This window comes from Rattus norvegicus, chromosome 4 (assembly GCF_036323735.1).
Source record: "Rattus norvegicus strain BN/NHsdMcwi chromosome 4, GRCr8, whole genome shotgun sequence".
Classification (NCBI taxonomy): domain Eukaryota; kingdom Metazoa; phylum Chordata; class Mammalia; order Rodentia; family Muridae; genus Rattus; species Rattus norvegicus.
Window position 1 is genome coordinate 12,233,565 of NC_086022.1, and position 27,536 is coordinate 12,261,100.

Sequence of the window (27,536 nt, forward strand, 5' to 3'; positions counted from 1 at the left end):
ATGGAGCCCTCCTTTAATACCCTAAGAGCCTGTGGTCCAGATGTTTCCCTCCACCCACCCCTCCCCGCTCCTCCTGAGGACAGATGTGTCACAGTCCTGCAGGCAGGACTTCTGTCATCCAAGCCAGTGTGCCTGGGGCAATGTGACTAGCATCTGGGACAGGGAAGGACAGTGACCTTCAGTTCTTATCTACTTTGCACCTTGCTTACCATTTCTACATAAAATAATGCATTCCAAATTGTTACATTAGATTAAGACCATTATGCTTCTAAAAATGTACAAACGTACTCAGGCCCAGCGCACAAACATGTAATCCTTGTGGTATACATCAGGGAAACAGAGGCAGAAGGATGAGGAATTCATGGGGCCACAAGGCCAGCATAAACCATTCAATTAAAAAAAGAAATGAGATGGGGCTGAAGAAGTGGCTCAGCGGTTAGAGTATTGGCTGCTCTTCCAGAGGTCCCAAGTTCAAACCCCAGTACCCGAATGGTGGCTCACAACCATCTGTACTGGTATCTGATGCCTTCTTCTGGTGTGCAGGGATACATGATAGGGCACTCATATACGAAAGATAAACAAATAAATCTTTAGAAAAAAAGAAAGAAATGTGATAGGCACAAGGGTACATGCCTTTAATTTCAGCCCTCAGGAGGTGGAGATAGGCAGATCTCTGTGAGTTCAAGGCCAACCTGGTCTACAGAGTGAGTTCCAGGTCAGCCAAGGCTACATTGAAACCCAATCTCAAAACCCAAAATGTTATTCTATAAAAGAACAGAAAGTGTATAACTAACCACACAACATAAAATTTCTAGAATTATAAAACACTGAAGCCCGAAGGTCACTCAGAGCCCAGAAAAGAACGGAGTGACAATGGCCATGTGACAATGATCTCGTATGTCCATACACTCTGCCAGGATACTGCTTCAGCTGAGGGGGTGGCAGGGAGGAGCAAGGAGCGGGGAGAGAGAGGGGAGGAGTAGTGAGGGAGGGAGGGAGACAGAGAGATTGACAGATAGAAGTAGAGAAAGAGGAAGGGGAGAGAGAGCAGAATAAGAACTAGTTGTTAGAGGGAAACTTGGAGATGAAAGTCTCATGAGTTCAGGACAATGGAAATAGAAACGTTATCACAAAGACCTGAGGAAAATCTCTATTAAGGGAGTGAAGTAACTGTGTGTATGGTGCTCACTGTTAGTTTCATTCTTACTCAATCTGATTCCTGGGTTAAAATTCTCTTAAATAATTCAGGTACCAAAAAGGTTACTGAGAACTAACGTCTTGTTTTGGTCGATCTCTTTGGCTACTATGAAAGGGAAACTTTCACACAACCTATTCTGCTTATGAAGGCCGCTAGTATTACCCTTTCTTGTTGTGTTCCTTCAGAGGGGCAGAGAGAACTGAGGTACGCAGAGTTGAAAGTCCTTTAGGGAAGGCCCTGGGGAGAGACGCTCACTACATAAAGGACTGCTGGGCAGACTTCATGACTTGGGTCTGCATCCTTAACACCCACAGAAGAAGTAAAGGCGTGCGAATGCACCTGCAGTCCCAGCACAGGACCAGGACACTCGGGACGTTGGTGAGTCGCTAGCCAGCCAGCCTAGCCAATGCGTGAGCTCTGGGTTTAATAAGGGACTGACTGTCTCAGAAAATAAAGGAAGACAACAGTGTTCAATGTGGAGGACACAGAGGAACAGACCATGAAACAGAATAATCTCACCGAGGCAGAAATGTTGCTCTGGCTTGAGAGGCAAGACCAGATGTAATCAACCTGCAGTGTTCACAAAACATATGTGAACTGTATTTCTCCTTTATCGAAAGAACTTTCTTATTTTTCCTTACTCAAAGATAGTTCAACTCTGTTATTTGTCTAAAAACAATGTATAGTTTTTGATTTATTTGTTTTGGTTTTTGGGTTTTTGAGGGTTTTTTTTTTTTTTTTTAGGGAAGGTCTGGTCATTTAGCCATAGACTGATCTTGGCTATCCTCCTGCCTCAGCCTCCCAGTAGTCGAGATCACAGGTTTGCACCATCTCCCTGGCCTAACTGTGCTGTCCTTTTGTTGTTGATTTGGAGACTGGGTTTTCCTGGAATTCACTGTGTAGACAAAGCTGACCTAAAACAAACCTCCTGCTTCAGTCCCTAGTCATAGGCATTACCCATGCTCTAGCCCAGCCCACAGCTCTTTTTAAACATCCACTCATTTACTTACTGACTGACTTATTTTTTGAGACAGGGTTTCTCTGTGCAGTTCTGGCTGTCCTGATCCTCACTCTCTAGACCAGGCTGGCCTCTGACAGACACTGATCCATCTGCCTCTGCCTCCAAGTGCTGGGATTAAAGATATATGACATCACTGCCCATCCAATCACTTATTTATTTTATGTGTGCAAGTGCTTTCCTGTGGTACATGTACCATACTGTGCGGTGCCAATGGAGACCAGAAGAGGGCATCAGATCCCCCTGCACTAAAGTTACAGAGGTGTGAATCCCAGAAATAGAATCCTCTGTAAGAACAGCAAATGCTTCTAACAGCTAAGCCATCTTTCAGCTTCTAACAATGCAGTTCTTATTAGATGATACCCATATTTTAAATTTTTAAATTTGGGCTGGAGAGATGGCTCAGTGGTTGAGAGCACTGACTGCTCTCCCAGAGATCCTGAGTTCAATCCCCAGCAACCACATGGTGGCTCGCAACCATCTGTAATGGGACCTAATATCTTCTTCTGGTGTGGCTGAAGACAGTGACAGTGTACTCACATACATGAAATAAATAGATAAATGTTAATTTAAAGAAGTTCATATTCTAGTGACAAAATATAGGTCAGTATTTGACAATTCTTAATAGTAGTAGGAATACTGACAAGCATACTCAGGGAAACCTAGCATTTAGTACAACTGCTTAGCCTTAAAATTTTAACTTACAGAGGCCAGTCTGGTCTACAGGCTGCTCCAGGATGGCCAGGGCTACACAGAGAAACCCGGTCTCAAAAACAACAGCAATGAAATTTAACCTGTCCACATCATGTTCTTTCAAATGCAAATTAAGCTCCCTGAAAAGTTTATGTTCTCACAATAAAACAAAATAAGCATTATAATAATGCTATTTTCCTAAAGACAGGTAGAATTATAATCTGTAATTAACTCAATTATTTAATAGCACAGATACACTCCCTGAGCCTTGGAGGAAACTGTCATCCTGGAACAATGCCACCGTACCTCAGCTCCTCGATCTGTGACACCCACTTAAGGTAAGTGAGATGTCGCTCAATCTCTTCTATCTGGCTGATCATGGCCCCTAGGTCATCCGTCCAGGGCTGGGCAATCAGTAAATGGCTGTTGATGGAGCTGAAGAGAGGTGCCTCCTGCCCTAGAATGTCACCAAGGGCTTGTTTGGCCTCCTCTGCATCTTTTAAAGCACTTTGAATTCTTTTAGGGATTTCTGATGAAATCGTAAGTACCTGACAACACACAAAAATATTAGCAATGAGGTAAAATGCTAGTTAGGTCTTTTCCAAAAACATGCTCCAACAGAACTCAAAGACTCCCACTAATAATTTCAAGTTAGCTGACATAGTGCACATTTGTAATCTCAGCACTCAGAAGGTAGGTGCACAAAAATCTATGTAAACTCAAGACTACAGAGTCCCAGGCCAGTTTCAGTTACAGAAGAGACTCTGTCTTAAAAACAAAATATAAAAACCCACCAAACAAAAGGTTTGGCTAGTCCCAGAAGCTGGGAGTCAGAAGCACAGAACCAGTACTTCAAGGTCAGCCTTGGCTATTTATTGAGTTCTAGGCCAGCCTAGGCTACATAAGACAGTCTCAAAAAGAACAAACCAAGGAATGGAAGGTAGCTTTGTAGGTAAACAAACATTGTCACACAAACATGAGTACCTATTTTTGGATTCCCCAGCACCCGCGAAAAAAGCCAGGCACAACAATGTGTCTGTAGCCCTTGTGCTGGGAGAGCAGAGGCAGGTGGAAACTGCTCAGTGGCCAGCTGTCCAGCTAAATCAGTGAGCGTCAGGTTCAGTAAGAGACCCTGCCTTACAGAAACAGGCAGACGGTGCTAGAGATAGACACTAGACATTGATCGCATTGACCTCTGACCTATTTGTCTGTATGCTCATGCACACATATCACACACACACACACACACACACACACACACACACACACTTAAAAAGTTCAATTTCTTCAATCTGTAGCAATCAACCCAAACATATAATGCTATATGAGATGTATAAATATGATAGATAGATAGATAGATAGATAGATAGATAGATACCTCCCTCCCAATACATGGCTCTTTAGCAAGTGTCTGGAACACTTTGAAAGCACACAGTCAGAGATCTCTTCTTCACCTACTAAGTCATTTTCCTTCGAAACACAAATGCAGCATGTTTCAGGATGTACTGATGATGCAGCTGGGATGGGTCTCAACAGCAGACCACAGCCTCGTGTGCATCGACTCTGTTCAATTCCCAGCATCACAGGAAAAAAGATCTTTTAAAGTAGGCAGGGTGGCATAGCCCTGTAACCTCAGCACTTGGGAGGTAGAGGCCGAAAGATCAGGAGTTCCATATCAACCTCAGCTACGGAGGAGTTTGAGGTGAGCCTGAGTCACATGAAGCCCTGCCTCGTACACCCAAAATGCATCTAGTCCCCTATATTTTGCTGAGGCCTAGGATGAGACCTACTGATTTGGTAAGAAGATATTCAGGTAATGTCTTTAGACATGTCATTTACTAAAGGATATCTTTATGGGATATAATTATGGGATATTTTTATTGAACTGTTTTAAATGTTTTTACCATATATGGTAAACATATATGACATCAGATTCAATGAGTAATATTTTATTTTTATTTTGAGATAGTCTCATACATCCTGAGCTGGCCTTGGATTTCTGAACATTCTGTTTCCATCTGTTGAGCTCTGGGATTACAGGCTAATGTCACCACACTCAGAACTACACAGAATTGTATGGAATTTCAGCACAATCAAGCCTGATTAGACGCTCTGAACCCAGCACTAGGCTGGAGACATAAAGGCGACATCTGCCTTAAGTATGGCAGACACACATATAAGCATGCATTCTCACAAGTAACAAACTAGTCTGGGCATGGCGGCACACACCGGGGCACACAAAGGTAGGGCTCTGTGAGTTCCAGGTCAGCCTGGTGTACAGAAGGACTTCCAAGCCAGTCAGGGCCAGAGTGATCTCTCTCTCATCACCAACAAAATCGCCTGACCTAGGGGCTAGGAGAAACGGTGTGCTACAGTAGCGCTCCTGACACCTGAACATGTACCAGAGCCGCCTTCTCCTAACGGACAGACTCCAACTGAAGGGAAGAAGAGAGACAGCCAAGGAGCTGGGCGGGGGGGAAGAGGCAGGATCGCAGCAGTCACAGGGGCTGCAGGGACACTTAGTTTAGGAGGGAGGAAGGAAGGCAAGCAGCAGACTCCTAGGACGCAGGGCTGGTTGGAGTTTGTCAAACTGACACAAGCTAGAGAGTCCTGAGAAGAGGCTTCCATCACACAGGCCTTCAGGCAAGCCTGTGGGCATTTCCTCGCTTAATGTGGAAGAGTCCAACCCCGGATACTGCCACCCCGGGCAGTGCCACCCCGGGCAGTGCCACCCCGGGCAGAGCCACCCCGGGCAGAGCCACCCCGGGCAGAGCCACCCCAGATAGAGCCACCCCGGGCAGAGCCACCCCGGATACTGCCACCCCGGGCAGAGCCACTCCGGGCAGAGCCACCCCGGGCAGTGCCACCCCGGGGCAGGTGGTCCTCAGTTATAAAAAGCCTAGCTGTGTGAGCCATGAGGGATAAGCCAGTAGACATTTTCACAAGAGCTCTGCATCAGTTCGGGCCTAGACTTTCTCCAATGATGGACCATGACATGCAAGTGTAAGCCAAAACCACCTTCCTTCCCCAAGGTGCTTTTGATCACAGTGTTAGAAAGCAAGACCTGAGTGTTAGGCAGATGGTGACACTGGTAGCCACTGAAGGAAACCTGAGACAAAAGAGGATAATTTGAGACATGCTCACTTTTAAATCTGTGGCGGTTTGAAATACAGTCCCCATAGAATGTGAATGCTCGGCCTAAGGGGAGTGGCCTTATTAGGAGGCGTGGCCTTGTTGGAGGAAGTGTGTCACTGTGGGGGCGGACTTCCAGGTCTCCTATATTCAGCATAGCACAGTCTCCTCCTTACATCCTGCAGATCAAGATGTAGAAGCCTGCACCGTATCTGCCTTGGCACTGCCATGCTTCCCACCATGATGATAATGGACCAAACTTCTAAAACTGTAAGCCAGCCCCAGTGAAATGTTTTCCTCATCAGAGTTGCCCTGGTCATGGTGTCTGCTCACAGCAATGGAACCCTGGCTACGACAAGGCTGGATGATGGACTTTAGCAGGTCTTTGTGGACTTCAGGGAAGCAAGCTTGATTAAAGGGGTAAAGGAGCTAATGGCAGGCTAGAAAGCGGAGAGCGATGATGAAGGTTTTGAGAAGCCTGACTGAAGAATGAACAGACGCCTACTCAAAAATGAAGGGGAGGATTTTGGTTTGTTTTATGGGAAAGACCTAAATATGTTCGTCTACTGAGAAGACAGGACTGGCAGTGAAGCAGGAGCACACTAAGGCCACTGGCTGCCAAGGGGCTGGGGAAGAGCTGGGGTGTGAGGCTGCCTTGGTATTGCTGAAGACTTATGTGGGGTAGAAGGGGTTCCTCTGTCTGACAGATAGAGAGGAAGGACAGAGAGCAGGCATGTGCAAAGTCCAGAGGTATACATGTATGAAAATGTCATCATGAAGCCTACTCACACACTGAGAACACTAAGGATAGATTTCTGAAGGCCAGGGGCAGCAGGAGGCAGCTCAGCAGGTCAACTGCCTGATTGCCCAAGTCTAAGCTCTGGAACCCGTGTGAAGGCTGCATGCTCCCTGCATCAATCCTGTCTGCAGGGTGCTGCCTTGAGTCCCAGCTTGGCAGTGTGCCCGCCTCGCCTGCACGAAGCCCTGAGCACAGTCCCTGGGCACACAATTTGGTGGTCCATGGTGAAAATCCTAGCCTCCAACAGAGCCTTGCAGGAATGGAAAAGCTGAGCAGTCAGGTTACACATAGAGACTGCCAGTAGGAGTGACGGGAAAGCAGAGAGGAGTGGAGGCCCAGCTCAACCTAACGACCCACGCGGGTGGGAGAGCATGAAGACCACACCCACATATGCAGCTGGCTCGCCCTAGCTAATTTCTTACTTACATGATAAAACATCAACCTCTGATAGTGCGGCAACTATAAGGACCTTCTTATCTTTAGCTTAAGTTATTTTTGTTGGGTTTTTAAAAATACAAGTACTATGTTCGTAGTAAAATGAAACCCTGAAAATGTGTAATAGCAGAAGAAAGTAACCTTTCAGGCAGCACTCAGAGCAATCATCCTTCCAGTTCTCTCTCAGGTTCTGTTATTGTTTATGCCAGGGACCCATGGCAGGGTGGTCTGAAATCATCCTGTAGCTGAGGCTGGCTTTGAACTCCTGACACAGTTGCCTCCGACCTCCATGTGCTGAGGTTACCACCGTACTCATGTTTCTATCTGTGCATTTTTAAACACTTGGGATGATGGTGTGTAACCATTTCTGCACATTCTGAAGTTACTAAATGAAAGTGATAGAAAATGCTAGCATAAGAAACTATTGTATCAAAACGATACAAAGTGCCAGCTATCGCTGTGTTTCCAAAGACACAAGCCAGCAAGAGCTCTTCCTTAACTCCTAACTCTGCAGCAGGGGTCTTTAAAGCCGTCTCTCAGTCAGAGGCTCACCCCTCGTGCTCTGCATCGCCAGCGCACGCTGTGCGCGACACACGCTGCTGCTTGTGCTCCACTTCCACACAGACAGCTGACAGCACTGCACGGAGGCTAGCACTTACCTGCTCTTCTAACTTCACTTTGCTCTCTGTCATTTGTTCTATGAGTTTGCCAAGTGTCTTCAAAGACTTAAGGTCACTTCCCACCTCCTTCTCTATGAACGCAGACACATACAAAAGAAGCTCATGGTCACCGCCACCTTGGCCGAGCTGCTCACTTCCAACAAGAGCTGCGGTGTTCACGTCACCTAGAGAAAGGGAAAGCATCTCCTCAGCAGCTCTGCGCTACAGGAAGTGTGACAGCCACGAGGCTATAAGAAAGACATGCAGGTCAGTACACTAGAGGGTAACTGAGGCCCGGAGGCCTCTTATGTACCGGTCCATGGGTTCGATTCTCAGCACCTCCTGATCATTTAAACAGAACTATGTCTCTCGTCCCATACCTATGCATCTGAGTATGTGTAGAGAGTACCTGAATATTAACAGCAAAGCAATTAATCAACCAATCGCCAGGGATGTTTGTGGGCTGAGAAAGTTAAAGCAAAAGGAAAAAATTCCCTGAATCTCAGAGTTTACGAGAGTCCTAAGTATGACAATACATAACTTTCCAAAGTTGATAAGGAATCAAAACAATGACCTAGCATCAAAGGGTTGCTCTGGCTTTAATAAATATGAAAAACGATAGTATCTTGTGATTGGAACATACTGAAATAAAACCAAGATGGTAACCCATCCATAAAACCTGAACAGATAAGACTTTTAAAACCACATTTTATGGGCTGGAGAGATGGCTCAGTGGTTAAGAGCACCCGACTGCTCTTCCAGAGGTCCTGAGTTCAATTCCCAGCAACCACATGGTGGCTCACAACCATCTATGAGGAGATCCGATGCCCTCTTCTGGTGTATCTGAAGACAGCAACAGTGTACTTATATATAATAAATGAATAAATCTTTAAAAAAAAAAAAAAAAAAAACCACATTTTATTTCTTGCAAAAGAAGGCACTAAATAGAGGACAACATTTACTAAATATTAAAACAAGTAATGCAGAAACTAGAGAGATAGGTCAGTGGTTAAAGCACTGACCGCCCTTCCAGGAGACCTGGGTTCGATTCCCAGGATCCACATAGCAGTTCACACTGTCTGTAACTCCTGTTCCAGGGGAATCCAACACCCTTCTTCAGACATACATGCAAGCAGAACACTAGTGCACATAAAATAAAAAAAAATAATAGTAACAGAAAACCAAGCGATGCAGAGAGAGGGCAGGGATGGATATGAACTCCGCTCTCATCTCAGCTTAGGAGTCCTTCTAGTTACCCTGGACTTAAGAGCTGGTCTTTCCTGTACACCAGCCCTCACACTGCAGGCTCTGCCTTCTTCCAGTATCACGGGATGCTTTACTAGACAGAGGCTATGTGGCCACTGATACTTTGTGGAGCAAGCATCAACTATGCAAAGAAAAAATGTTTAAACATTTTAAACAAATTAAGAAAACATTTTTTAAAAGATTTATTTATTTATTATATGAGTACACTGTAGCTGTCTTCAGACACACCAGAAGAGGGCATCGGATCCCATTACAGATGGTTGTGAGCCACCATGTGGTTGCTGGGAATTGAACTCAGGACCTCTGGAAGAGCAGTCAGTGCTCTTAACCACTGAGCCATCTCTCCAGCCCAAGAAAACATTTTTTAATCAAAATTCCTCTTCAAAAGCGACTAGTCAAGTGTGGTGGTGCATACCTATAATCAAATACCAGGGGGCAGAGGCAGGTGAATCCAGAGTCTTAACCCAATGTGGGCTACACAGTAAAAACAAAAAAATCTCTTTAAAAGAGCAAGCTTTAGAAGCAATAAGATGGTTTCCTATTGTCCTAGAATCTGTGGTCCAATGGCCCCATTTACTTGACGGGCAACTGTGCCAGACTCAGCCATCCCCCGCCTCAGGCAAGCCTCAGAGAGCTTCTTGGCAGAGCTGAGGGTGCCAGACTCCCATTTGGCTTCTCAGCTTTCTTCTCCCAGTCTAACTACCATTAATGAACGGTGTGTGGCGAATGGGTTCTTACACAGACACACGCACACGCACTCACACACATACATACACACACACACACACACACACACACACACACACACATACACACGCACACTCAACAGTAATAAATACAAACATAAAAAACAAACAACAACAAAACCTTACAGGGCCAGTGAGACGGCTCACTTGGTAAAGGACTTGTTGAAAGGCCTAATGATCTGAATTCAATCCCTGGAACCCATATAGAAGTGTAGAAATGACTTCTGCAAATTGTGTGTCCTGAGATGTACATGCACACACACGTGTATACACACACAAACACCAAGTGAAAAGCAGTTACATACCACATGTTTGCTGCTGTGTATTCTCTCTCTCTTCTCCTTACTCCAGAAAACATTCTTTTCCCTTTGTTTTATGTAACTTAAACAAATTAAAATATTTTGCTGCTGAGGATAGAGCTCAGTGATAGTGCCCACCCTAAGCAAAAACCCACATTCAATTCTCAGTTCTGCAAAAATAACAAATCGATAAATTAAAAACAAATTAGCCAGCAACGTGGCTCAGCAGGTAAAGACACCTTCCATCACGCCTGATGTCCTAAGCCTGGTGCCCAGGAGCCACACAGTTGAAGAACAGAGCTAACTCACAAGTCCTCTGATCTCCACACACACACCATGGCACACACACGCCTATGCCTGCCTGCCTACACACACACACACACACACACACATACCATGGCATACACATGCCTATGCCTGCCTACCTACCTACACACACACACACACACACACACACACACACACACACACACACATACACACACGCCCATGCCTGCACTCGTGCTCACGCTCGCTCGCTCTCTCTCTCTCTCTCTCTCACTCTCTCACTCTCACTCTGTCTCAATAAAATGAAATAACAAACTTAGAAAAAAAACGAGAGTTAGAAGATTGTTTACAGACATGAGGAGTAAGAGGCCACTGGTAGGAGAAATAGAACAAGGTTAAGTCTCAACTTCCAAACTACACGGTAAGTAATAATGTGTGCCTCACCCTACAAAGGTTAAAAAATGAGACTAAGGGTTGGGGATTTAGCTCAGTGGTAGAGCACTTGCCTAGCAAGCGCAAGGCCCTGGGTTCGGTCCCCAGCTCCGAAAAAAAAAAAAAAAATGAGACTAAAATTCATGTCTCCTAGCTTTTCTGTACCTAAACTTTAATAATATCTGACCTGTAAATGGGAAGTTCAGCGTCATCCTCAGCTACATGGCAAGTTTAAAGCCAGCCTGGGATACGTGAGACACAGTGTCTCAAATCACAAACTAATCCAACTGTACTCATGTCCTGACCTCCTAAGAATCGTTCAGAAATAAAGCAAATGAGTTGTGGCGAGTATCAACAGGCTCGACCTTCACTGGAAACAGTGAAACCCACACCCATCAGGTGTAACTATTTAAAGGGGCACAGTATATTCTTAAGCATGTGAGATCCTTTTACACAGAGATTTGTATTAGCTATGTTTGCTTATTTGCTTTTGAGAAAGATCTCGTGCATCCCAAGCTTGTCTCAAACTTGCCATGTACAAGTCAAGGATGACTTTAACTTCAATCTCTAATCCTCCTGCCTCCACCTCTTGGGTGCTGGGATTCCAGGCATGCACCACACTTGATTTTACTTTTGCTTTCTTAAGACAGGCTGGAGAGCTAGCAGCTCTTGTTGCTTTTGGAAGACAAGGATTGGATTCCCAGCCCTCACACAGCGGCCTAGAACCATCAGTAATTCCAGTTCCACGTAAGCTGAAGCCGAAGCCCTCCTCTGGCCTCCCCTGGCACCAGGGCCGCACACTGTCACAGACATATATGTAACCGAAACACCATTAAAAACAATTTCAGAGATGTAGAACTCTCAGCTGCTTCTCTAGCAGCATGTCTAGCTGCACACCACCATGCTTCCTGCCCTCATGGATTAAACCTCTGAAACAGATGTCCCACACCATGCCTTTGTCCATGCTCCCTTCATGATAGTCATGGACTTACCCTCTGATATGCAAGCCCCCAATTAAATGCTTTGTTTTAAGTTGCCTTGGGCATGGTGTCACCTCACAACCCTAGAACAGTAACCAACACACACCCATATATGCCACCAATGAGGGAAAACATGCAGTATCTGTCTGTCTGTCTTATTTCAACATTATAATTTGTGCTTCCATCTATTTTCCTGAAAATGTCACAATTCCACTTCTCTTTATAGCTGAATAAAATTCCTTATCCATTTGCCTGTTAAAGAAAATAATTTCAATTTTAAAAAGACAAGTTTAGCCTTAACTATACAGCACGCAACTAAAAAATAAATAAGGAGCTAAAACCCAAAAACATACAGTCTAACTCTGTGACCTAAACTGATCTCCAAATCATGGGAATCCTCCTGCCTCAGCCTCCAAAGGGCTGGGATTTCAGACGTGAGCCACCACACCTGGCTTGGCAGATTTTTTTTGTCTCTCCCGTTTTATTTGTTTATAAAGAGCGTTCACCATTGCACACAGCAATTAACTGAGCCACTGTGGACAAGGACAAAGTCCTTAATGAAGTAGTTTGCACTTAACATTCTAAAATGATAGATTGTTTGATGTGAAGAGTCAAGGCATGTGGGTAGGCAAAGGTAGAGAAGGTTTGTTTCCTTGTTCGGTTTTTTGTCTTGGTTTTTAACTTTTGGTTTAAGGATGGGCTGGCAGGTACTTATTAAACTTTCGAAATGTTATGTGTATGTGTGTTTTGTCTGCATGTGTGTCTGTGCACCACATTCTTCAGTGTACACAAAGGCCAGAAGAGGGCACTGGATCCCTAGAGCTAGTGCCAAGCAGCTGTTAGCCACACTGTAGGGGTTGGGAATCAAAGTCAGGTCCTCAAATTCTCTTAACTGCTAAGTCCATGTCTGTCTGTCTCATTGTTTGTGTGGTGGTGGCAGGGCTCAATTCAAACCTGGGGCTTCCAAAGTGCGAGGCAAGAACTCTGGCGGTGACTCCCCAGGCCATGTCAAGCTCTAAGGGGTTTTAAATTATGGTTTATTTGTTTAAGGGTTTGTTCATTTAATTTGTGTGCATATGTAGTTTGCTCCCATGAGTTTATGTGTACCATGTGTAAGCCAGAGGCCTGGTTTGCCAGGACCAGACATTTAGAACTCTGAAACTAAAGTATTGAGCTGTCATGTGGGCTCTGGGAACCGAACCCAGGCCCTCTGTAAAAGCAGCAAGCACTCTTAAGCACCAAGCCATCTCTCAAGCTCCGAGGGGCTGGGGAGAGCTTATCAGAAGCCAAACCTTCCTCCTAGGAGCCACATGGAAATGTGGGCACCCTTCAAAAGCTTCTAAAAAGGTTGGGCATGTTAACATCTGTGAAACAGAGGGCTGTGGACTTGGGAGTCCAGGTCATCCTTAGTCATGTAGGGAACCTGGAGCAAACCTGGGCTACATTCAACATTGTTTCAAAACAAAAACAAAAAACCAGCCCCTGCAGAGTACTGAATTCCTAACAACCTGCCACTCTTATCTCTTCAACGTGAAATGACAAATATCTCACAGCCTGACATAGTTTCCTGTCCTAGGTAGGAAATGTAGGTACCAGGTCTTTTCCTTGTCACCTACACAGACCAAGCCCCAGGACCTAAGCTGTGTGTTACCTGCAGCACATTTTAACTGCATATTCACCAAAGGCAAAAGTGCAAGTAAGCGATCATCAAACCTCTCCCCGGAGCCCATAATAGTGACCAGCAAATACCTGATAACGAGTTGGCGGTTCATTAAAATGACAGGTCCCAGTGAACTCAAACCAGTCACTAGGTAAGAGTGTCAAAGTGCTCTTTTAGAGAGATAAAAGTCCACATGCAAAGATAACTAATATTTATTACTGTTTAAAGATCGTACAGGAAAAAGATACTTCATTTAAAAGATAGCTGGCCAAGAAACCTCTTTTTGAAAGACTCTGAAAGAGCGAGCTTCGAAGGACAACTAGACAAAAAGAACTGAGGGTTTGGAGCCTGCTTACTTTTCTCCTCTGTGTTCTTCGTTTCGTCACCGCTCTCGGGGCAGCACTGCAGAGAAACAGGTGTGGCAAACAAGTTAGACTCACGTAAGTGGAATTCATACAGGGCTCCAAAGCGGAGACGTCCCAGGCACCTCTCCCAGAGGCATGCCTGACACTACTGCCACCTCCCCAGAGGTCTGAACCACCTCCCCAGGGTCCAAATTACCCTGCCCTGACACTGAGTCCACCTTCCCGCCAACTCTCAAAACTGTCATCTTCTGGGACATCGGACACTGCACCGTGACTACCTCCCCCGGGACGCCCTTGACTGCCTCGGACCGTGGGAACCACTGCCACACGCTTCCAAGTTACCCTGCGGGGACAATGTCCCGGGGGGGGGGGGTGATGCGTTCTGTGCCACCTCACAGGGTCACCAGAGTCCCTTCTCCGGGTTACCAGGGACGCCTCACCAGGGCTGCCGGCACATCGCCGATCTCGCCAGCTGCAAGCATCCTGCCTCCGCTCGAGTCCTGGATTCCATGCACCGCCAGCCTGGCCTGCAGAGTCCGGCTAGAGAACACACACACTAGGCGACCAGACCAGCCTTCAGGGACGCCGGGTTGAGCGCCACCTCGACTTCCTATCGCCGACTCTCTGGTTCCGTTCTCTTGGCCTAGAGAGGCGTATCTGTGGCGCCGCTGTCCTGTTCCGTGGCGCCGCCTGCTGGTTGGCTGTCAGATCGGCCGCTCAGGAAACCCAGCGACCCTACTGCTTCCCAGGCAGAGAGGGCTGGCTAGCATGCTCTTCTGTGGCAGAGCTCCCTTCACTTCTCCGGAGTTATTAAAAACAGAATTCGGCCCTGGCATAGTGACTCACAGTTGTAATCCCACAATTTGGGAGGTGAAGGCAGGAGGATCAGGAGTTCAAAGTCAGCTCCAGTTACACACTGAGTTCAAAGCCGCTCTTGACCACAGATAACGAGGTCTCTCAAAAAAGAGGGAAGAGAGGAAAGGAGAAAGGGGAGAGGGGAGAGGGGAGAGAAAATACTTTGGCCTCCTTATGATGGTTCAGTATCAGCTAGAGCATCATAGAGAACATCTCGAGATGGCTCAGTGTGTAAAAGCACTTGCCACCAAGGCACCTGGGTTCCATACCTGGCCCATGTGGTAGAAGGAGAGAACCGATTCCTTCAGGTTGTCCTCTGACCTCCAAACGCCTCCCCATCGCTCTATAAATAAATGAACGTTTTATACTTAGGCAAATCCCGATAAAAAAGAAAGTGCGGATACAGACAAGAAGTGTCAGGGTAAGTTACTAGGTTTGGCATGACTGGGAATTTGCCAGTGAATGCCAGTATCCAGATCTTTATTTAATGCTGGTCAGGTTGCTTAGAGATGATCTTATTTTTTAACGGGAAGGTCCAGTTCTGTTTGTAGGAGGCTTGGAGGGTTGAAACATTCTAGGAATCAGGCAGGGCACTCAAAAACTGGCATCCAGTTTGCCTAGCTGAGCCCCCCAAACCTCTACTGTTTTCCAGGGAGGAGGAACTAGAGTTACTTAGAAGCAAGAGATAGGTAGAGAACACTGAAATTTGACAGGCAAACCCTGGAAAATGCCTTTGAGACCAAAACAAATGGGACTAAACGGAGACAAACAAACAAAGAAACAGAAAGCCTTTAGAGGAAATAGAAAATACTCGCTGAGAAAAAACCTCACTGAGGTGCAGGCATACACGCAAACATAACAGCCATACACATAAAATGAAAATAAAAATTAGGAACCAGGAATAGTGGTCACACCTTTTGTTCCAGAACTCAGGAGGCAGAGGCAGGTTAATCTTTATGGGTTCAAAGCCAGCCTGATCTACAGAGTGAGCTGAAGGACAGATAGAGCTATACGGTGAAACTCTGTATCGATCGATCAATCAATCAATCAATCAATCAATTAATAGAGTCTAGAGAGATGGCTCCAGCAGTTAAGAATGCTAGCAGCTCTTCCAGAGAAGCCAGGTTCACTTCTTGGCGCCCCTAGGGCAGCTGACAACTGTTAACTCTAATTCTGGGGCGTCCAACACTGTCTCTGCACTCTCCAGGCACCAGACACACACTTGGTATACAGCCATACGTATGGACAAAACAGCCACACACTTTAAAAAATAAAAGTAATAAAATAAATTAAAAATTAAAACAGAGTCTAGGCTACATTACATCACAAAGCTGTAAGGTCTTATTAATTTACCATAGTCCAAGAGTGTGGGGATGTACAAGAATTAGTGAAACGGGCCAGGCATGGTGCCACAAGTCTTTAACTGCAGTACTTTTAAGGCTGAGGGAGGAGGCTGTTGAATTCAGGGCCAGCCTGGGCTATATACTGAGCACCAATATTAAAAAGAAAAAAATGGGACTGGAGAGATGGCTCAGTGGTTAAGAGCACTGACCGCTCTTCCAGAGGTCCTGAGTTCAATTCCCAGCACCCATATGGTGGCTCACAGCCATCTGTAGTGAGACCCAATGCTCCTCTTCTGGTGTGTCTGAAGGTAGCTACAGTGTACTTATATAATAAACAAATAAATTTAAAAAAAAGAAAAAAATGAATGAATGAATGAATGAATAAATGAATTAAAGACAAAGGAAAGAATTTAGTTAGGTGTCTTAGTCAGGGTTCTCTAGAGTCCCAGAACTTATGGGTAGTCTATATAGTAAGAGAATTGGTTGATGACTTACAGTCTGTAGTCTAACTCTCCAACAGCAATCAGCAGCATCTGTGAATGGAAGTCCGAGGATCTAGCAGTGGCTCAGTCCCACAAGGCAGGCAGGGGGGAAAGAGAGACTCCTCCTTCTTCCAATATCCTTATGTAAGTCTCCAGCAGCAGATGTGTCTCAGATTAAAGGTGAGTACCACCTTGTCCCAGGTGACCTTGAACTCAGAGATCTCCTTGCCTTAAGCTCCTGGGATTCATAGCTACTTTGCCTCAAGATCTCCATACCAAGATCCAGATCAGAAACTTGTATCTCCCAGACTCAAGATCAGGATCTAAGGTGAGCCTTCCAATTCTGGATTGCAGTTCATTCCAGATGTAGTCAAGTTGACAACCAGGAAGAGCAGCCACTACCGTAGGTAACTATGAAGAATAATCTTAGAGGAAGGCAGTGTAGAAGCCACAAGTCTAAAACTAATATACATGACTGTGGTGATTTGAATGAGAATTCCCCCATGGGCTTATATGTGCAAATATAGGTGTGGAGAGATGGTTCAGAGGTTAAGAGCACTGACTGTTCTTCCAGAGGTCCCCAGTTCAATTCCCAGCAACCACGTGGTGGCTCACGACCATCTGTAATGGGATCTTCTGGTGTGTCTGAACACAGCTACAGTGTACTCATATACATAAAATAAACAAATCTTTAATAGAAGAGCCCATAGCATTCCTGACTTGCTCCAGATGTTCACATGTCCCTTGTCATGGACTCATCTTCCAATAAACTCTCCTTTCTATAAGTCGCTTTGGAGGTGGTGTCTCAGTATAGCAATAAGAGAGTAACTAAGACGGTGACTCATTTAGCTGGACCTTCCCACTAAATCCATATTTTAAAAACAAGTGTGGGACTGAGGAGATGGTTGAGTCAATACAGGGTTGGCTTTGCAAGCATAAAGACCTGTGTTTAGATCCTGCTACTTGTGTAAGAAGCTGGGCACAGCAGATCGTGTAATCCAAGCATCAGAGAGGCAGAGATAGGATCCTCGGGCTTGCTGGTCAACCAGTCCAGCTGAGGCCAGAGCCAGTGAAAAGGTAGGGTGCAGGGGCCATCAAGATGGATCAGAGGTAAGGTCACTTGCCAAGCAAGCCTGGCAACTTAGCTTCTATCCCCAGAAACCATGTAAAGGTAAAAGAAGAAAACCAGCTTCTTCAGACTGTCCTCCAACCGCCACAAGTACACACGCCCACACATACATGTGTGTGTGTGTGCGCACACACACGTACACACACACACACACACACACACACACACACACACACACACTTCATAAACACACAGTGATAATAAGTGAGGAAAACATCCAATATGGGCCTCTGAACTCCACGAACTCAGAACTGAACATGGATCTTAGATTTTGATATTCTGATGGTCTTAGACAACCCCTTGAAAGAGACATTGGAATCCCAAAGGGGTTGCTACCCATAAGTTAAGGAACCACTGATTTACACAGTTCAGAGTTCCAACCAGGGAATGGTGCTATTCACAGTACTTGGGTCCTGCACAGTGGCAATTAAGTCAATCTCGATAATTCTGCATAGGCATGACCAGAGGCTTGTATCCAGGTAATTCCAGGCTCTGTCAAACTGACAACACTAATCATCACGTATGTAAGTATCACATATGTAAAACACATGGATACAACAAAGACAACACACACAGGACTAAGAGAAATACGAAGATCTGAACTAACATGGGGGTTTTGGTTTGGTTTGGTTTGTTGTGTTGTTGGTTGTTTTGTTTGTTTTTTAAAAAGCAGCGTCTTACCTAACCCATATCTACCTGGGATTCCTTACATATCCCAAAGTGCCCTTAAGCTTCTGATCCTTCTGCCCCCATCACCTGAATGCTTGGATCACAGGGTTATGACTCTCCACAAATCTTGATTTATTTTATTATACTTTATTTACCCTGAGCTGGTCTGGCAAAATATTAGACCTGAAATGCTATGGGGTACTTTGATTTGGTCCGTTTGCTACTTGAAGAGCATGAGAAGAAAAATACGTTTTATTTGTCTTTATGCCAAAGCATTAACCAGCTATGATGGGGTTTTCTTGAAGACAATACTACTGGGGACCAATCAAATGTAAGAAACCCATTCTATTAATATGCACTATTAACCATAATAAAAGGCCATCGCTGTGAAAGTAGCTCCCATTCAAGCACAATTAATAACTACTAAGGGAGTCTCTGCTTTTGAAGTCCTAAAGGTGTTCAGGGTTCTTTGCATAAGAGAAGACACTTCCCAGTCATCAATGGGCGGAGCGTCCTCCCTGGAGCCAAGGGCGGGTGGAGTGGGCCCCGCCCCGGGGCGTGGTCGGCGCGGCGCAGCGCTGCACGTGTGCGAGCCCGGCGGCTGGTGGGAGAGCCAGTCCCTGTGAGTCTCCGCGCGGTGCAGCCTGTGCGGATCCACGTTTGCCTTCTCTTTCTCCGAATCACCGTTGCCTCACTCCCGCGTCCGGAGCCGAGCGCCCTTTTCGCCGCTCGGCCGCGCCCTCAGACTCCGGGTAAGTGCGCGGCTTTGCGGCGTGGCCCCAGGCCTCCAGAGAGGCGCGCGGCCGGGGAGGGAGGGTGGCCGCTCCGGGGTTCTCCTTCGCCCGCTCCACCTTCCCCGCTTTCCTATCTGCTCCACGCTCCTGTATCCTTGATCTCGGACCCCAAATTCCCGTTCCATGCTTCCGATCTCGGCTCTTCGCCCTCATTCCTGCCGATCGTTGGGCGGCGGCGCGTCCCTATCCCTTCTGTGACCGCGCCGCTGTGGGCTAGAACCTTCTTTTCCCTCTCCTTCCTTGCTTTGCCGTGCCTCGGGCGCTCCCCGAACTCGTCCCCCAGTTAGAAAAGCAAACCAACCTTTCCCGTTCTTGCTCAAAGCTCCCAGATCGCCCGACCTGCACTGGTCCCGGCCTGGTGCTGGGTACTGGCCGCAGATGTTTTACTTGCTGGGCAGGCCTTAGGGGCCGCTGCTCTTCTCAATCCTGAGAAGCGATCGGGCTGATGTCTGGGGTCTTTCTCCAGCCTCTGCTCGGTGACTGTACAGGCTACTTACCCGGTCCATACCACCAGCCCGTCACTGAGGGAGGCCTTTAAAATAACCAGTACGTTGCTGGTAATTAGTGACTGTCAAAGGAAGAAGGGTTAGGAGAGAGTTTACTTCAAAGCCACTAATTTTGAAAAAAGAATCTCTAAAATATAGGTGTTACTTTGGTTTGTCCCCCCTCTTAAACAACAAAAATCTGTGAACATTTGTAAAACACTCTGCCCCAGTGTCAGGGCAATGTTTTTATTATTGAAGAAGCTGTCAAGTCAGCCAGCTCACTGTAGTGAGAAGGGGGAAATTATGTCCAGTCATTAGCGAATGACCCACAGCCAGAATTTGAATTTGAATGCCCTTGTTCTTACGACGAACCCGGGGCGGGTTTTGAACTTGTGATCCTCCTGCCTTTAACAAGTTCATTTGAACACACACCTCTTTTGTTTTGAGACAGGACTTTTGTAGACCAGGCTGGCCTGACCTGGGACACACCTCTTGCCTCAGCCCTCTGAGTTCTGGCCTTCTAGGAGAGAGACAGCCACTGAGCTCCCCTCTGAACATGTCTCTCTCTTTCTGTGGGGGAAGGGTTGAGGCAGAGTCTCTTTCTCTGTCTGTTATGTAGCCTGTCAATCCTGGAATTGTCTTTGTAGACCAGGCTGGCCTGGAACTCCTAGGCTTGGGCCACTGCCGGCTGTCAGCACTCCTGTTGGAGACTGGAGCAATCCGCCGTGAGCACTGATGGCACCATGGAAAAGAAGTAACTAGCCAGCCCGTCTCTGACCTGATTCCTAGCTGGGACCTTTGCAGACTCTGTTCTGTCCCTCGGAACTCTCAAACATTTTTTCAGGTCTGCCTTCTTCAACTGCTCTACTGAGGCCTCACTGAGACCACCCCTTCTCTACTTCACTCTCAACGGCTTGCATGTCCCGCTACTGGGTCTGTTGGTCTGTTGGTTTGTTCAGTACTGAGGACTGAACCTAAGGCATGCTTCTGAGTGCTCTCCCCCGCAAGTGTTCTGCTTCTGAGCACATCCCCCGCAAATTTATTTTGTTTTTAATATATTCTTAAGGAGGCTGTAATCTGTTTGATTGCAGGAAGCCCTCCATTTTTCTCCAGTGCCTACCCAGGATATACTCAGTAAATGTTAGAGTAGATGACTCTGATAGATTTATTAATTTTTTTCTGACTAGGATGTGGAGTGAGTTCTGCCATTAAAGAAAGTAAGGCCTGCTGCTCCAGGCCAAAGCAGGAGGATCACAAGTTCAAAACCCACCCGGGCTACATTGTAAGAACAAGGGCATTCAAGCATCTTAGCAAGACCCTGTGTCAGAGCGAGAACAGCACATTCATTGGTTAGCATGCTTGCTTGTCATACACAGCACTTCGTGAGACCCTGTCTCAAAACGCAAACGCATCTAAAGGGGCAAGCCATGGTTAAGTGATAACAATAGCTTAAGAATCAGAAACTAAGTAAGAAGTGTCATAGGGATGTGACGTGGTGGCACACACCTTAAATCCCAGCACTTAGGAAGCAGAGGCAGGTGGACAGCCAGGGATATGTGGGGAGACCCTATCTCAAAAAAGGGGGTTCTTGTGTGTCATGTCCCCTCCATGTCTCCAGGGGAATAGTAAACGCCAGTGAGCGAAGGTGGATGGGTGGCGGCAGGTATTAAACTTTATCCAAGGCATCGGTTTTAGTTTTCCAACAGTTTACCCAGGGTGAGTGACCACTCACCAAATGGCAAGACTTGGCATCTGACTCCAGGTTTTGGAGATCTGGTGTTCCCTTTGCCTCTGGGAGAGGTGGGTGGTGAAGTCCCCGAGGCAGGCTGCACGCGTGGCTTCTGCTGCTGTGCTCGCCCGTCTGCTGAGAGTCGTGGCCTCTGGACGGCTGTCGGGTCTCCCGTTAGTGTAGTTACTCCGCCGTGGTTGCTCAGGGGGTCATGTGTCTGCCGTGAAGTAAGATCTGCCGGTTCTTAGAACGTGCCTTATTTTTATTATCTAACCATGGCTGTTTCTGGTTTTTTCATTAACCTTAGAGGACCGGAATATTTTTAGAGCTCATTTATGGTTTTTATGGATAAGTTCACTTTTCTGTCTTTCTTTGTAATAAAAACAGGGAAAACTGCCATTCTTACTTCAGTTTCCGGTGAGATGAAGTAGACGGGTGCATACCCTTCAGAATATATTTTGATGGTTTGCCCCTCTCCCAAGCTCCTCACTGGGGGCAGATGTGTAGCGTCTTAGATTGCAGATGGTCTAGTTAAATAATAATCTTGGGTTTTGGCTGTGCCTTTAAATTTATTTTTTAACTTTTTTTAGGTTCGTTTTTATTTAATTTTTATGTATTTATTTTTGTTTATGTGTGCCCTGCTGCATGTACACCTGCAAAAAAAAAAAGCCATCAGATCCCTTTATAGATGGTCACGAACCACCATGTGGGTCCTGGGAATTGAACTCAGGACCTCTGGAAGAGCAGTCAGTGCTCTTAACTGCTGAGCCGTCTGTCCAGCCAGGCTGTGTCTTTTTCGATGTGGTGAAATACATCACATAACAGCTGGTAGAGTGGAACACTTTTATAATCCCAGCACTCAGAAGGCCAAGGTTGGAGAGTTAAAGCCCAACCTTATGTATTCACAATTTATGGTTTGTTTTGGATTGTTTCATCTTCTGTCTGTGTAATTGTGTGTGTGTGTGTGTGTGTGTGTGTGTGTGTGTGTGTGTGTGTGTGTGTGTGTGTGAGAGTGTGTGTGCGCGCGCGCGCGTGCAGTGTAGGCATGTGCCGCCACACCTGTCTATTCTCAGGACTCCTAATACAAGGTGCTGTGCGAGTTTTCTTCTTTTTACACACTGAAGTCCGTGCTGATGTCAGATGTCAGAATTACGTATTTTTCTCATTGGAAGTTACTTTTATATTTTATTTATACGTATGTGTGTTGGTGTGTGCCACATGTTTGTGATTACCTTAGAAGGCCAGAAGAGAGTATCTATTCCCCTAGATCTGGACTTGGAGGTGGTTGGGAGTCACCCGATATGTGTGCTAGGAACCAAACTTGGGTTCTCTGGAAGATCAGCACGTGTTCCTAACCACTGAGCCGTCTCTGCGCACCCCGGAGGATTATTGTAATGAATGATTTTTGTTTTAAGGATTCTCTGTACAAAGTTCAGCATGCTTCTGTTTGCCAAACCAGCCTCTTTGTGGGAGATTGTTAACTTTTCTACTCCTTCTCCTCTGTCAAAGGTTCTCTTAAATGTTCTCTTGGAAACAAAAAAGATGGAGATGACAAGTGTGTCCCTGAAACGCGGGTGCCTCGTTGTGGAAGATAACGACAGTGTGACCCCACATGAGGAGACGAAGAAACAGAAGGTGTCTGAGGGCTGTGTGACCAACAGTCCGGACGGGGTGGAGAGTGACAGTCTTCACAGCAGTGAGACCAAGCCGGGGCCCCCAGAAGCGGAAAGCACCTTGAAAGATGGCGAGAACTCCGGTGCTCAGGTGCAGGAGGAAGAGGAGGAGGAGGAGGAAGAGGACGGCCTTTCGGAGGCAGGGGAAGAGGAGGAGCCAGAGAGCTTTGCGGACATGATGAAGCATGGGCTCACCGAACTTGATGTGGGCATCACCAAGTTCGTGAGTCCTCATCAGGGCTTCTCGGGGATCTTAAAAGAAAGGTGTGTTTAGCGAGCATGTTGGTTCTGGACCTGTGCTGTCCTTCAGAAAGAAATCAGCAATGCAGTCTTGAGTTTAGCTTTCGCTCCTTATTTCTTCCTATTCAAACCCCAGGACTGAGGCGTGCCAACCAAGCTCAGCTACTGCGTTACAGCCCCACCTTCCACTTCCCTTCTCTCCCTGTGCTCCCTCCTCCATTCCCCCCCCTCATCTTCCCCATAATTTGTCCTTAAAAAACAAAACAAACAAACAAAAAAACTTTAGTTTGTTTGTTTTTTGAGGCAGTGTCTTCCTAAGTAGCCCAGGTTGACCTGTAAGTAGTCTTGAACTCTCAATCTTCGGCCTCTTGTACATTAGAAATTTGGGGGTGTGCCTTTCCATTCAGCTTTTCTTTTCCTTTTTAAAATTTTGTTTAATGTGTGAGTGCTTTGCCACATACACCCCTGCACAAATGAAGAGGGCATCGGATCCCATTTCAGATAGCTGTGAGCCACCATGTGGTTGCTGGGAATTGAACTCAGGACCTCTGGGAGAGCAGCCCGTGTGCTCAACCGCTGAGCCATCTCTCCAGCCCCTTGACTTACTTTCTAAACCTAAGCAGTGTTTACATCCGTGATGAGAAGGGGGCCAGAGTGTAAGGGAGCTGCCTAAGTAAGTAACTGGGCGTTCAACCTAAACTGTATGCACACCAGGAAAGCACTCTTGCTGCTCTGTACCTGTGATATTTCTTGCTTTCTTTCTATTTCTCCTCTGTTTCTTTTGCTTTTAATCTCATTCTTTCTTGGCAGGGTCTCGCTACATAAAGCAGTTCAGCCTTTAATTCACAATCTGGCTGACGATGAATTCTCAGTCCTTATCAAGGAGAGATCTCTCCCAGGACTGTTTGAATAAACAGAATGTCCCAGGGACACGGGTTGTGGATGTGTGTTCAGGGGTGGTAGTATTTGTCTTGTTACGTTCTTTGAGACATTTTAAGGTTTTTTTTCTTTCTAATTTGACATATAATCTTAACTCATTTATCTGAATAGACCTTGTTCAGTAGGAAGGGGTTATTTGGAGCTGGGCATGGCCTATGACTCCATTTGGTTACTTAGTAGGTATTTAAGCCTCCTGAGCCTCAGGGTTCATATCCACAAGACAGAGGATGCCATCACAGTGAGAGTCGCTGGGGTTGTATGCTGGTGGGAACAAGTCTTCATGGGAGCTTAGGGCAGGCTCACTGCATTCTGATTTAACTATTTTTAATTAACTTATTTAGTTTTAATTAACTAATGACTGCATTTATGACTTTAAGATAGACTGTCTAATCTTAGGTATGTGTGTGCACACGTGCATGCATGCATGTGTGTGCATGTGTCAAGAGGCCGACCTCAGGTGCCCTCCTCACTCACTCTCCACATGGTTATTTTTTTAAAGATTGCTTTTATGTGTACTATGTGAGTCCCTGCATATATTTATCTGCATACATGTGCACAGTGCCTAAAGGAGGCCAGAAAAGGTCCGCCGAGTCTGCAGTCGCAGGCAGTTGTGGGTTGCCATGAGGTTACTGCGGACCGAGCCCATGTTCCCTTCAAGGGCAGCTAGTGCTCTCAACCATTGAGCCATCTCTTCAATCCTTCCATGTTGCTGTAAAATTATATAAAAAATGGCTTCCTTCTACCCCTACAAGGTCTGGTGCCCATAGTGTCCCAAGATGTCTGGTAGATATCTTAATCTCAGTCAGCAAAGCATCTCACCCACTCTGTTCTACCCTATATCACACTGCCGATGGCTTCTCTCTGAGCCTGGCAGCCATCTCTCTACCCATCTATTCCCAAGGCAGGTCGCCACCATGCCAGACACACACATCCCAACTCCATGGCAGCCCAGTGTCTCCAGCCACCACACACTCTCTTCAACTTAAATCACCACATGAAAGAACACACAACACAATAACCTTTGGCCCAATTGATAAGATATAACTGCCCACCTACACATACAAAACCCAACATCCAAACATACAAAACATACACATCCATCCCTTAAGAATATTCATAACAACCTGTAAATGTGCAGAGAGGAACCTTAACATCGACCTCCATGTTCTCTCCGTAGCTTCTCCTCCTGCCGCCTCCAGTCTCCTCCTCTCTCTAAAGCTCTTCACCCGTCTCCATCTCATCCAGTGACAGGCCTCCTTCTATTGTACCTGCCGACACCTGCGTGATGACATCATCCTACACTTCTGTGTTGTTTTTGAGACGGTCTCAAAACCTGGGGCTCACCAGTGCACATACACTGACAGCACAGCAGGCCTGTGTGACCACACCTGGCCTTTTCACCTCAAACGCGGTCCTCATCCGTGCTTGCTGCTCAAGCACTAAACTGACTGAATATTGATGCACTTTCCTTTTGCATCTGTTCATATATTCTCTGATAATATTCTGTGATAAGCTTCTAGTATAAAAACTGCATGTGTTTCAGTGGTCATTAAAATAAGAGAAAATGGCTTGGTACTGCTTGACAATAATGATTTTCTCTAAATCCCTTGTTTTGAATGGTAATAAACCGTTATCCTAAAATTAGGTAGGAAGCAAGACAGCATCCGCCTCTTAAAAACACTTTGGTTTTCTTCTCATTAGATACTCTGACTTCGTGGTTCATGAAATCGGGAAGGATGGGCGGATCAGCCATTTGGATGACTTATCTGTTCCAGTGGACGAAGAGGTAAAGATGTCTCTAGAAAAGCCACCTTCTGTGTGTAGCAGCTCTTCCTAGTGACCCTGGAAATAAAACTGTGTGACTCTCTTGCCTTCTTGTGGTTAAAGGACCCTCCAGAAGATGCCCTCACTGTCTTGACAGCTGAGGACAGGCAGCAGTTGGAGGAGCTCCAGCTTTTCAAAAATAAAGAAACCAGTGTTGCCATCGAGGTAAGCAGCACGGGAAGCAAGGTCTTGGGGCTGGACTGCTTGCCATTGGGTGGGTGATAACATGTGACTCCTGAAGAATGATCCATGCTTAACAAAGGGGTGACTTATTGATCTCAAAGGGCACAGTCTACTGTCAGTCAAGCATATTCGTTTAAATCGGGGCAAATAATCAACTTCAAGATAATATATCAAAGGAAAAAGGTTGGTTTTATTCTTTTTTTTTTTTTTTTTTTCTTTTTTTCGGAGCTGGGGACCGAACCCAGGGCCTTGCGCTTGCTAGGCAAGTGCTCTACCACTGAGCTAAATCCCCAACCCCGGTTTTATTCTTACTGAAGCAGGATTTCAGTGAGGGCTGGATTTGAACCTGTATTCCTCCTAGTTCCACCGTGCAAGTGCGGAGATGATGGTGTTTGCCTGCACAGCCAGCTTCTATTGTTTGCGTCAGTGTATCTCTCTCTAGCCCAGACTGGCCTAAAATTCAGCCTCAACTTCCACCATGCCTAGCTACCAAAGTAATGTTTTTCTGTAAGAAGAAAGTCTGTGAGCACAGTGTAACTGAGAGGTCTGCTGTTTAGAACCACAGGCTAGTCATGGTGATCAGGCAGGGGGCTCTGGCCTTACAGCATCTTAGTCGCTGGGGGACTGAGAGAGGGAGGGGTGGTATTGGGGGGCTGGGGAGAGCAGAGGAGGAAGCCCTTTGCTCACTGTTTGCTTACCCTGAATCCGCTGCTATATGAGAAAAAGAGAGTTTAGATGACAGGTAGAAGCCAGTGCCGCCATTCAAGCTTTTTCCTGTGAAATTTTATTTCCTTAGGTTAGCCTGTCTAGTGATACTGTGGTGTTAACCAAACATGGTACTGGGGATCAACGGCTTCCTTCATGTCAGTCATGCCGTGCACCGAGTCTCCCCACTCCCCTCTGGTTTTGTTTTGAGATTAGACTTTCATGTGGACCAGACTGTCTTGGAACTGAAATGCTCTAGATAATCAAGGACAGCTGAACGTCAGGTCCTCCTGCCTCGCTGTGTCTCCTAAACCCTGATCTTCCTGCCTTGCTCTTCAAAGAGCTGGGGTTACATACAGGCTCAACCGACATGACCACAATCCCTGACTACTGTGTCTTCTTCTGTGTGGGTGTGGGAGAGCATAGATGCATGAGTGCACATGTGCTGTGGACAGCCTCGGGAGTCACTCCTTGGGAGCCGTCCTCCTTGATTTTTGAGACAGTCACTCACTCGGCCTAGAACTCACCCAGGTAGCC

At 46.2% G+C, this 27,536-nt stretch overlaps 2 protein-coding genes across 7 annotated transcripts in view; one reads left to right on the forward strand and one right to left on the reverse strand.

Annotated features, from left to right (window-relative positions):
• Positions 1–14,553, reverse strand: part of Rint1 (RAD50 interactor 1) — a 36,312-nt gene extending 21,759 nt beyond the window's left edge. The window contains exons 1-4 of one of the 3 annotated variants that reach the window (NM_001399263.1): positions 14,390–14,553; positions 13,941–13,986; positions 7,935–8,119; positions 3,216–3,457 (exon numbers count right to left, since the gene is read on the reverse strand). In NM_001399263.1, coding sequence (NP_001386192.1) covers positions 3,216–3,457; positions 7,935–8,119; positions 13,941–13,986; positions 14,390–14,431 — 515 coding nt within the window. In that variant the 5' untranslated portion in view covers positions 14,432–14,553. Of the gene's footprint in view, positions 1–3,215; positions 3,458–7,934; positions 8,120–13,940; positions 13,987–14,389 lie in introns of those variants that run through there. The other 2 variants (NM_001399264.1, XM_063285696.1) reach the window with 2 other exon arrangements.
• A 4,435-nt stretch (positions 14,554–18,988) lies between these two features.
• Positions 18,989–27,536, forward strand: part of Pus7 (pseudouridine synthase 7) — a 40,995-nt gene continuing 32,447 nt past the window's right edge. For 3 of the 4 annotated variants that reach the window (XR_005503174.2, XR_005503175.2, XM_039107224.2), the window contains exons 1-4: positions 18,989–19,179; positions 22,945–23,372; positions 25,989–26,073; positions 26,175–26,276. Coding sequence is in view for 2 of the 4 variants with exons in the window: in XM_039107224.2 (XP_038963152.1) it covers positions 22,978–23,372; positions 25,989–26,073; positions 26,175–26,276 (582 nt within the window). In the remaining 2 variants the exon portion in view is untranslated. The remainder of the gene's footprint in view (positions 19,180–22,944; positions 23,373–25,988; positions 26,074–26,174; positions 26,277–27,536) is intronic. The other variant, NM_001170589.1, reaches the window with a different exon arrangement.